General features: G+C 37.2%; 1 protein-coding gene across 1 annotated transcript in view; it reads left to right on the plus strand.

Annotated features, from left to right (window-relative positions):
- Positions 1–6,918, plus strand: part of EYS (eyes shut homolog) — a 1,676,468-nt gene extending 1,669,550 nt beyond the window's left edge. Inside the window, exons 42-43 of the mRNA XM_057737776.1 lie at positions 538–699; positions 5,735–6,918. Of these exons, the coding sequence (XP_057593759.1) occupies positions 538–699; positions 5,735–6,918 (1,346 nt within the window). The remainder of the gene's footprint in view (positions 1–537; positions 700–5,734) is intronic.
- Positions 6,919–12,523: the final 5,605 nt, after the last annotated feature.

A 12,523-nucleotide genomic window follows, 5' to 3' on the forward strand; every position in this document is an offset into this window, starting at 1 on the left:
AGTAAAACCCAAGACTTAAGCACTTTCTGCAGAGGTATGGTCCTAAATTAATGTCAAGTAAACTGACATTTATTTTCATTTATATAATCACTTAAAGTATATCTTGACTTGATTACACCCTATATTTTAATCAGATATATAGAAACTGAAGAATAATTCATACAGTGATGCCTTTTGTCTTCCACTATTTGAATCTTTTAAAAAGCATTTTTAATGTAAGACATTTCCAAGAATCTCACATGATTGAGATAAGAATAAGATATTCTCAGAATCTATGCATCTGATGTCTCTGTCATACACCCTGGAGCAGAGCACTTGTGTCACACAGCACCAGACAAAAGGAGCATGGAAGGCTTTTCAACTGGCCCCATCACAAAAAGCCTATAGTTAGTGGGATTAGAACAGTTACCGAAGATCAGTTGGGGGCAACTCTTGGAAGATCAGGTAAGTTCTTACATAACAAAACTATGTGAGTTTATTGTATTTATGAGAAATGCTTTTTGAAATTCGGGTTTTTGTTTTGTTTTCCTTTTTAAGCTTTGTCTATAAGTGATCCATCTTTCAAAAGCTGCGAATTATCCTGGATGTCTTTTGCTTCCTTTCCTGTTCGAAAAAAGACACACATTCAACTGCAGTTCCAGCCTCTTACTGCAGATGGAATCCTGTTCTATGTTGCACAGCACTTGAGAGCACAGTCAGGTAAAGTTGGCAAGATCTTTGCAGGGGAAAAAACATTCTAATGAATTCCTAATAGTCTCTTAAATAATGTTTCATAGAGTATTTTTTAAGTCACTTACCTACAAAATATGGAAACACTTGACCTTTTATGTTTTATTGTTACTGAAAATGTATGCTCATGAATTGACTCCTAAATATGAATGCTAGCAAAATAGCAAGAGCTTTGTTAGAATTAAAGTTAGCAAAATCCAAATATAGTACACGCTCATCTTTATACCAATCACATCAAAGAAAGAGGTTGAAGCTAGGCATAATTGTCCTATGTCAAAATGGACAAAATATGAATACAAAAGATAAAGGAAAGGAAGGCATGACTGATACATCCCAGTAAATCCGTCCACAGTTATAACTCAAAAAATTCCTTTAAGTTACTCAGTCATTTAAATAGTAAAGCTGGGACCTGTCTTCCAAAATAAGTTTATAAAAATGTTTTTTAACTATAAAAATTGCATAATCATAAAGTAATATGGAATAAAAATATTTTAGTATGCTCCAGTTTGAAATTTTGATTTTTGAGTTTTTATTGCTTATTCTTGATTTCCATCTTTATAATATCATTCTCCAGAACTTTGACAAAGACATTTGCCTATATAGTTATATTTCTACCGCAAAATATTTTTAAATGTTTACATTTGGTTTTCTTTCAACTTGTTTCTCAGAAAATGAAATTTTGGTAATGATAATTAAATCAGTTTATTTTGTTTCAACAGTGAACAAAAATGATGCTCTGATTTTCACAATCTAGTATAGGTAATTCTTTTAAGGGTGTCTTAATCTGCTGTGAAATACTGAGACTTTCAGAGAATTAAACAAGTGGTTCCATCACAATGCACTGGTGAAATACTTTCAAAATAATTTCAAGGAGAAAAGATGATAATTTCAATGAAAAGAGATAAATCTCTTAGAAGAGGTTTGTTCTCCTGAGATTTGATATTTGGTTTTAAATTTATGATTAATTTAAATCTCCCTGTGAAAATGCCAAATGGGAGAATCACGTACAAACAAAAAATTTCTATTTTAAAATCAAAAGATATTAGAAGGCAATCATATTCAGTTGTATTGCTCATAAAAAACTCAAGGTTAATCTTTGTATGGCTAGGGCAGGAAATCAAGAGATACTCAGGACTGTGACTGGCCAAGAATGTTGTGCTATGGTTTTATAATCAGTACACTGGATACATAGTTACATTTATGTATATAAAATAAAAAGCTTATTTACATTAACAAACATAGGAGAGAAGCAGCACATTTTCTTACATCTGTTATTAAATGGCTTTGTATTTCAGTCCATGACAGTCAAGATTTTCCTTTTTTATGCCATTAGACACTATTAACAAAGGTGAAAACAGATCTATTAGTTTCATGTCATAACTGGTGCTGCATTTGACACTTACATAAGGAACTCATGAAAACTTTAAAATATTAAATTATACTCTACATTCTCAGACTTGGATTAACCTGAAGGTGATTATCAGATGCAAAGCATAAACTTATTTCTTAATAATTAGGCGGTAAAGTACAATTCATTCATTTAAGGTCGCATAAAATACAGGTGACCGCCCAGTACTTTGACCTTCTAAGAGCTATGTCTGATGTAAACATTAACCAAGCCCTCTGGCTGATCCTCTGCTAAGAGGAGCTATTAGTAAAAAATGCCCAAACATTTAATACACAATGTCAAAACCCACAAATTTAGATATCAGCAGCCAACTTTTCATATGTAAAAAAACAAATTCTCAATTAACAAGATTTCTGTTTCTCTTTAGAGCTTAATAATTTGAATAATTTCATACAGTGCAAAATTTAAAACAAGATGATAACTTAAAAATTATCCTAGTTGATTTTAGATCTCTGATTTTGAAAAGAAATTTTAAAGAGATAAACCTTGGCACTTGTTTCTGTTTCTGCTAAATATTTAATACCTTAAAATGAGCCTTTTTGATACAAAATCAATATTATGTTAAGCACCAGTTAATCACAGCCTGAATTCATCTTGAAATGGTTAAAATCATCACAGATAAATGTGTATAGAAAAAGCCTTGTCATCCACAATGTAAAGGTAAAGCATAGTCAAACAACTGAACAAGAAAAGATAAATAAGAAAAGAGCACACAAGTAAAGTCACGTGAGGATTAGCCTTCCTTGGCAGAAGCTATTCTCTTTGCTCTTTTATCTCGTTGGCAACTTGGCCAGTAATATTACAGATCACAGCTTCAGCTTTCCTAATCATTTTTTACATACTTTTTAGTCCAAAACAGCTCTTTATTGAAGATTATTTACGATAGGACATGCTAAAATACAAGTAGTAAGAGAAACTCCTTCCATGATCCTGTGAAAGAGGTTTGTGCCCACTTGCAGGTCATAAAGTATATTCAGAATGTTATAAATTTTTAAAACTTAATATCAATTATGTTTCATTGTTCTAGGTTCTTGTGGTATAAAAAAATTTAGATGATTCAATCTGTATTTAATATTTTCATATATACCCTGTAGAAGCTCATAATGCAGCTCCTTTCTTTCTTTAGGCTTAAAATGATGTTCATGTTAGAAAATACACATATAAACTGAATATCTTCCTTTTGTCAGGAAAATTTTTAAACTTACGTATATGACAGGAAAAAGATGTTTTTTTTTTTTGCTTGCAGCCTAAAGCTAGCTGCTGAGAAATACTGTCATCACACCCCTTGTGTACATCTCACAAGTGTACAAAGGAATTTGCTAATTAAACAATTACTTATGAAGATATTATGCACCACACTGTGCTGCGTGAAACTTACATGTTGGTGAATAAGGAAGCTGCTAGTCAGATAATCACAGATGTAATGACACGGGAGATTACATTCACTAGAAATTCTCTGTGAGGAAAATGATTAAAAGCAAGACAACCATACTTTGCGTGGGCTCATACACATTTTCTCAGGTGGAAATGAGAGGTGTGCGACCTCAGAGCCGCTAGGTCTGCCAACCATCCTTGAATGGCCCGGTGTGGCCCACAAAGGGGAGGAAAGGAACAGACATGGGGTGCAGCGGGGAGGTGGAGCAGGAGGGACCAGGCAAGGAGGAGGAGAGGAGGGTAGCACGTGCCAAGAAACCTCCCTGGACAAGAAAGGGGAACATTTTACCGGTTGTAAATGTTAGGAGGAAGGGAAAATGCAGTTGTGAGGAAGATTTCCGCATGGTTTGTTATGTGAAACACTCTGCTACCCTCTGGAAGTAATCTTACGTCGAAGGGCTACATTTCCTCTTCCTCTGAATGCCTCACTCGACTTTCATGCACATGCTGGACCCTATTTGGTCAGATCTGTTCACGCTTGACTGTATAATTATAAAATGAGATAAATATTGTGAAGGAGAGAAACCTAGTGCTATTAAAGCAATAACGAAATCAAGGAAGACTTCTCTGAGGAAGTGGCATTTGACCTGAGACCTGAAAGATGGGCAGGAGTTACCTAGAGGAGGTGGAGTGGGGCGGGGAGTGTTCCAAGAAAAGAAAACGACACGTACCAAGGTTCTGTAGGGAAAGGGTGAACCCTAACGAGGTCAGCATGGCTGGACCGGGGAGGAACACACTCTAGGTAGGGCTGCGGGAGGGGCTGGAAACCAGCGGTCTTTATATAGAGACGTTAAAGATTCTAGGTTCTTGTCCCAACAGGGGATGCCTTTAAAGGATAGCACAGTGATCAGACTTTCTTTTGAAAAGATCGCCTGAGCTTCAGTGTAGATTAGAAAATCAACTGGAAAGGAAGGAGAGTGGAGTGGCTCTCCCAATAGATTCAACTAAGGTGGCAGGAGAGACGTGGGCAGAATGATGTTTACAAAAAACCAGAATGCTCATAAATGTGCTTGATTAGAGACCTAGGATCACACTTAAATTTTTATTTGAAAACTGCATGGATGGAGTGACTTACGGAGTGTGGAAAGTGGAAGGAAGTTCACAAACAGAGAAACTTTGGAGCTTGAGTTGCCTTTAAAACACCCAAACAGAGAGCTCAGCTAGAGATCTGTGTACTTGTAGATAGAACTTGATGCCAAGGGCATGGCTGGGACTTTGGAAAGCACACCATGGGAGATTTTCACAGCACCACCGACTGCTCTCACTTCTGTGACGGAGAAATGTTGCTGTCATATCAGTAAACAAAGGACGGACAGCCATCAAGCCATCACATTGCAGCCTCCCCAGGTGAGCCCTGAGGAAACTCAGGATGGAAACAGGATGCCCAGCGTCTAGCCATCAGCCGCTGCAGCCACCTCCAATGGTGCACCCCGAGGAGACTCAGGATGGGAAAGCACAGGAGGCTGGCCCCAGATAGTGGAGGTGCACATCAAAGGAATGATCTCAGTGAGGCCAAACTCTTGCCTCTTCCCATACATAGAAAAGCACTAAATTCCTTAACTTGTGATGTCTGGTTTTCTTTGATTAGCAGTAATCTTCTGATGTTCCAACTACCTGGTCTTTGTTGATTATATCCTGTCTCCGCCCCACCCCACACGCCTCCCCCTTGCCTCTTCAGAGCACCTCTCAGAGTGATTTGAGTCCTGTCTCCTGGGCTTGAAGTCTCCAGAAAGTCCGCCAAATAAAACATAATTCTCAACTTTTAGGTGGTGTATTTTTTCCAGTCAACACTTCTCTTATCTCCCCCACCACCAATTTCTGTGAAAAACAGCACCAGTGGCTCAGAGTAAAATATCCAACTTAATTTTTACACATTCACCCTTAACTCAAATCATTAAAGAAAAACCTCACTTTAACTTGGTACCACAATACATTCATTCAGTGCAAAATATTTACAACTAGGGAAAACAAATGTGGCCAACTCCAGAACAGAAGAATACGGATATGTGTATGAATGTATATAGATACATTTTGATCTGTAAATGGAAACAAAACTCTCTACCATAATTGTGATCAAGATTTGTAATCTTTTCCCCCCCTAAAAAGGGCAAGAGTTTTTAATGGAGTGACAGTTTGCTGTTACTTTTCTTTTTTCCTCCACAGGTGATTTTTTATGCATCTCTTTAGTAAATGGTTTTGTTCAACTCCGCTACAATCTTGGTGACAGAACTATCGTTCTAGAAACTCTCCAAAAAGTAACTACTAATAAAAGTACTTGGCATGTGATTAAAGCAGGACGAGATGGTGCAGAAAGCTACCTGGATTTGGATGGGATAAATGTAACAGAAACAGCCAATGCTAAAATGAGCTCCCTGGACACAAATACTGACTTCTACATTGGAGGAGTGTCATCCTTAAGTCTGGTAAATCCCATGGCAACAGCGAATGAACCTGTCGGTTTTCAAGGTTGTGTCCGAGAAGTTATTGTAAACAATCAAGAATTACAATTGACTGAATTAGGAGCAAAAGGTGGTTCAAACATAGGTGACTGTGATGGGACAGCCTGTGGGTACAATGTGTGTAAAAATCGGGGCGAATGTATAGTTAACGGCACAACTTTCTCCTGCAGCTGCTTGCCACACTGGGCCGGAAATACATGTGACCAGTCTGTGAACTGTGTGAACAACCTTTGCCTCCACCAATCTCTATGTATACCTGACCAGTCATTTTCTTACAGTTGTTTGTGTGCTTTGGGTTGGGGGGGAAGATATTGTGAAAACAGTATTTCATTTTCAACTGCAAAATTTATGGGTAATTCTTACATTAAATACATTGATCCAGATTTCAGAATGAGAAATCCTCAGTTTACTACTATATCCTTAAATTTCAGTACTGCTGAAACAGAAGGTTTAATTGCATGGATAGGAGAAGCTCACAATGAAGAGAATGACTTCCTGGCAATTGGTCTCCATCATCAGGCCCTGAAAATAGCAGTTAGCTTAGGAGAAAGCATCTCTGTACCTATGATTTACAGCAATGGTAACTTCTGCTGTGATAAATGGAACCATTTAATTGTAATGCAAAATCAGACTCTTATTAAGGCCTACCTAGATGGCAGTCTAATTGTCTATGAGGATATTGACCCACACAAAAAATTTGTGGCTCTAAACTATGACGGTATTTGTTATCTAGGCGGCTTTGAATATGGTCGGAAGGTAAATATTGTTACTCAAGAGATTTTTAAAAGAAGTTTTGTTGGCAAAATTAAAGATGTATTTTTTCAGGATTCAAAAAAAATTGAGTTAATTAAATCAGAAGGATACAATATTCATAGTGGTGATGAATAAGATTAGGTTAACAAACTAGCAATTTAAATATATAAAACTTATACGTAAATATAGTTATTTCTTTAGCATATTGTTTACCGGAAATCAACTGTTTACTATTACCTGAAATCATCTATATGCTAACAATTTTTTTTATAGTTTTTTAAAATATAGCTGAAGAAAAGATTTTAGTCATTTTTCCTACATCCAATTTATCTGAGTCTTGAGTTTTCACTCCATTAGTTCACTTAGTGTTTATTCATCTGTGAACTCTTTTTAACTAAAATTTAGGTGAGAATGGAATTAATGATGCATACAAACAAAAATAGGAAAAATGCAAAAAGTGTTAACCAAGGAAAGTCAAGTTATTAGGAAAGGAAGCATCACCACCTATCACGTGGCTCAGCCGTGAACAGTCACACGACTGCAATAATTTGAAATCCGAATACAGACTTAAACCAAAAATCACTGAACGAATGTGGGGATGCAGAAGACAAGGGAGAAGGAGCTGGCGGGTGAAAGTTAAATCCTCGTCTTCCACAGTAAGTTATCAATAGGTATTATAGTTCTGTTTCGTTTTAATTTAAAAAGACAGCATATACATGTCATTCACAAATATAAAGGCAAATATCCTAAAAAATGTCTAAAAGAATTGACAGTGGTTACCTCTGGAGAGCAGTGCAGACGCTGTTGGGTTTTCTTTATAAACCTTGTAGAATTTCTTGACTTTTTAAACCATGTACTTATATAAGTGATCAAATTTTAAAATTAAACTTCATTTACATTTAACTATTCAAGTCTACAGGTCTCCAAATTGAGGTTCTGAATAATGTTACTGAAACTTATTGTTCTGACAATATCTGTACCATTAAAGCATAACTTGAGAAAGTCCATTTTGCCCAAACATCAGTTACTGCTAAAACTGTGAACAGCATCTTCACCCCCCACCACCCAGACTGGTAGGTAGTTATTGCTGCGGTCGTTACTTAACATTTTCGGAGTTTAGTATTTACGACAATTTTGCCACCAAGAAAGCAACTGACAACACATGACTGACATAAAGCATTAACAGGTAGGATAGGCCTGTCCGGACGAAAAAATCTTGGGAATAAGGAGCACATAAAGTTGAAAAGGAAAAATCTATAATTATCTATTAAATGAAGAAAAGACTTTATACATAGGATTGACGCAGTTAACGTCCCAACACTATTAATTATCAAAATCTGCCTGTGCAGATTCCAGACTATGCAGAGAAGCCAGGTGAACAGTGTATCACTGCAGAAGTTTACAGATTTTTTTTTTTTTTGACTTGTTATTTTTGCCACTCCATTGCAATCAGAAAGCTATAGACAGTTTTGGAAAGCCCCAGAACCAAAGTTAGGAACTTTGGCACTATTTGATAGGACACAAGTTGTCCCCAGACATACTATTCCTAGTAACACTAAAAAGTGTGTGAGCAAAAGATAATGTAAGGCAGAACTGCAGAATGTCTGTGCATCGATTCAAAGGTTTTTTTTTAATAGAAACCACACAAGACAACTCTGTCCAATATATGCTGAAAAACTGTGACCTGAATTTGCTTTGGTCCATACCATTTAACTTTGGAGCTACTGAGATCACAGTGCTCTAAAAAAATTCCTTTTGATAGCTACTTTTAAAGATACACATTTTCTGCATCAAGGCAAGAAAGCTGTCCTAGGAAGGCTACAAAAGCTTCACGGAAACATTGCCTAAACCACACACCCATCACATTTGGCCGCACGTTCCTGAAACAGTCTGCCTTTCTTCAAAGAAGCACTTCCCAAAGTATAGTGGAAGGAACCCTGAGGGTCCCTTGATATTTTCAGGTGATCCAGAGAGACAGTCTTCCTTTCCCAACAACAAATCCATGTGTAGCCAGATTTTCTTATATTTCAAACATTTTGACATATTGCCAAACATTAAATGCAAAAGCAGATAAGCTTCTTAAGTCAGACACTGGAGATGTACAAACATGAAAACCACTCTTAACTAAAGTGACTTAGCTTAGAAGTTATTTTACATAAAATGTTATTAACATATAATGGGATTACTATCAAACAAGTATTTTTACAATTTTTAAAGTTTTAATTTCTAATATGCTAAATAAGGAGAAATACAATCCGTAAAAACAAAAGCTCTTTAGAAGTCTCAATAATCAGTAAGAGTGTAAAGGGGTCTTGAAGTCAGTAAGTTTGAGAACTGTTGCTTTAAAGCTGCTTCTCCCAGCTGCAGTCTTACATTCAGATGTGACCACTTGCCTTTTACACCTGACTGCAAGCTCCAAGAGGCTGTAGGGTTAAGGTGTTGCTCGCACAGAATTCCAAGAACCTAGCAAATGCCTGAATAGGCACAAAAGAACTGAAAATTGGTACTTAAGAGCTTCTCCTATAAGTCAAAATGACTTCGTTAAAATATTTTTTGCACCCTAAAATCCAAAATTTCATGTGGTAAATTATCAACATTGTTTCTGCTATCCTCATGATGGTGTTGAAGATTTCCTATGTGATATGCTTTTCTAGCACAAAATAAAAATAACTGATAAAGACCTTTCAGATAATTTTACTTTTATATCATGCTTCTGAAACAGTGTTGAATGTAAACATGAGAACACTTTTAAAAGTAAGCTGAAATACCTTAGCCAAGAGATAGAAACATACCTGTAAGATAAAATAGTGAACTCATTTTTTTTAAGTCAGTTCTAGCTATGGGCCTAATATTTGTGTTTCAACTCACCCATTCTTGTACCCTCTTGCTCTATACATGAATTATTGAAATTCTTTATGAAACGAATCAAAGAATCAGGCTGTTTGACCCCTTCGTAAAGGCAGTAACCCATTTCATTCACGGTCTGCTGGCAGACAAAAGTGCTGATGATGTTTACCGCCCTCAGTGGTCATCAGTAAGTGGCAAGTTGCCCGCTGTTTTAGAGGGATCTGAGATGGGAATAACACAACTGGTATGTTCAATTAGCGAGTTAAGAGCTACAGTAAATAATGGACTTCGAAGTCATACACCTCAAAGGAACCTGTAAATAAGCTAGGTTACCCAAGAAAGGGGGGATTAAAAAGTCACAGATGGAATTTAGGCTGCTTATCAGGGGACCTTAAAATAAGGTCCTCTTGGATTACCTTTGTGGGCCCAATGTGCTCACAAGGGTCCTTAGAGATGGGACAGAAAGCACAAGGGAGGGTCAGAGACGGCAGACACGCAGCCCCATGTCGCTGACTTTGAAGGTGGAAGAAGGTGCCGTGAGGGAAGGAAGCTGGGCGGCCTCCAGAAGATGGGAACCGCGAGGAAATGGGTTCTGCCCAGAGCCTCCAGGAAAGGAACGTACCCTCTGACACCGAGATCCCCATCAGACTTTGATGCACAGAAGTGTAAGATAAATCCGTGTGACTTCAAGCCACTAAATTTGTAGTAGTTTGTCACAGCAGCAATAGAAAACCAATAAGAGAGGACTGGAGAATTAGGATTTGAAATGAATATAAACTTTGCAAATCTGCACAGGAGAATCCACAGACTTTTGGTCATGTCTTCTTGCTCACTCTGAGGAAGACGGGGCCCAGTGGCATTTCAGACAGGTTGGCGGGATGGCGAGAAAAAGGGCTGTGAAAGGGTGTGTGATCACCAGGCTCTGCCCCTTACCCATTCTCCATTTTCAGAGCACAGCCACCACACATTCGGACTTTGGAGAAAAGTAGACCTGAGCTAGGACTCCAGCTCTCACAATAGCAGTCTAACCTTGGATGAGTTTCCCAACTTTTCTAAGTACCAGTTTCCTCAGCTCTAAGATAAGTCCTCACCTTGTAGGCTGACCAAGGTTCACATGAAGTGCTCAACACAAGACCTGACGTATGGAGGGTTTGTGAAAGCTTTCCTATTGACACAAGGATTACAGGGGGGTGGACTTGAAAAGTAGTGAGACATCGGGACACATTTCTTAACAGGTGTGTGAACTGTCTTAAGATGGTTCTAAATTTTTTAAAGCATCGAACTGTTTTTTAAAGAGCAAGCTTTCCTTAAAACAGGAGAAACTTAAAGATGTGCGTCATGTAACTACTAGTTTGTGTAAGGATGGTTGGTAGGTGAGACTTAAAGACTGAGAATGGCTTTGGAGCTACTACTACTCGAGAACTTTTTTCATTTCCCCTTTCTTTACTCACTAAAAGTTAAAAGTCTCAAAATACTCAATATGCCCATAGCTACTCTCCACAACATTTCAGTCCCAGGAGTTGAGACCTGGTTGCTGCGTTTAGTAGCCCTGTAATCCCAGAAGATGGTCATTACTAACAGAAGGCCATCTGGGATCTACTGTGATTCTACGAGATATAAAGAAAGAATTTTAAATTTCCCAACAATGTGTATGAAAAAACTATTGGCTAAGAGGTATCAAAAACTGACTTAAAGGGTCTCTTCAGCTGGTTAACCCATTCTTCTTGTATCTTGCAAAAGAAATCTGGTGTCTGATCAACTCCTCAACCAGATGGATCAGTGAAAGCAGTTACGGACATGCATACAGTTGACCCTCCATATCTGTGGGTTCTACATCTCTGACTTCAACCACCGGATGAGAGAAAAAAATTCCAGAAAGTTCCAAAAAGCAACACCTGAATTTACTGTGCACCAGCAACTATTTACATAGCATTTGCGTCATATTTACAACTATTTACATAGCATTTACATTGTACTAAGTTTATAAAAGTATTAAGTAATCTAGAGATGATTTAAAGTATACAAGAGGATGTGTGTAGGTTATAAGTAAATACCCTTTTACATAAGGACTTGAGCATCCAGGGATTCTGGTATCGGTCGGGGTCCTGTAACCAGACCCCCACGAATACCAAGGGACAACTGTATTTGAACTAAAAAGGCTAATTTTTATTTTGTTTTGGAGGCTTTTTTTTTTTTTGGTAAAATCTTGAGAACAATTTCTTCACAATGGTGCAAAAGCTGACTGACCTTAGTTTTTTTTGTTGTTTGCAGACTGACTTGTTTTCTAACAAGTTTGTTTCCAAAAGAAAGGTAGAGCAAATTTTTAAAAACTTTGAATACAAATCCTCTGTTTTAGAACGTATATGGTAAATTTCAGAGGATAAGGATGAGAAGAAAAGGGGTTTCAAGTTGGGGCAAATTAGACCAAAAGGATTGGTTTTAATTTTCCATTCATTTTCTCTCCAGTAAAAAGAGGAAGGCTGATTCAGTTTCAAAACCTATTTTTAACTCTAGTCGTAGACTTTTTAGGAAAACAAACTATCTTCTTAATTTTGTGAGGTCATGTATTTTTCTTCATTAATACAGGTAAGTAAAAATACTGGCTTTTCTTTCTCTTCTTTTGGTCTCAAGTGCTAGTATCATTTGGTAGCTATTGCTCTAAATTCTAGCAATAAATACAGTACCTGTAGTTTAGGGTATAAATAAATCTAGGTTTGGATTAACAACAGCCTCCCTGTGCTTTCAAGAAAAACAAGCATACAACACTAGTTATTTACCCTCCCAAACAAATTAGCATTAGTTACACACTTTACAGAAAGATTCACAACACGTTTCTCTTAAACAAATGTTCTGTGGTCTTACAACAACTAGTCAGTGTACCAGTTTTCAGAAA

Source organism: Hippopotamus amphibius, chromosome 6, assembly GCF_030028045.1.
Source record: "Hippopotamus amphibius kiboko isolate mHipAmp2 chromosome 6, mHipAmp2.hap2, whole genome shotgun sequence".
NCBI classification, from domain to species: domain Eukaryota; kingdom Metazoa; phylum Chordata; class Mammalia; order Artiodactyla; family Hippopotamidae; genus Hippopotamus; species Hippopotamus amphibius.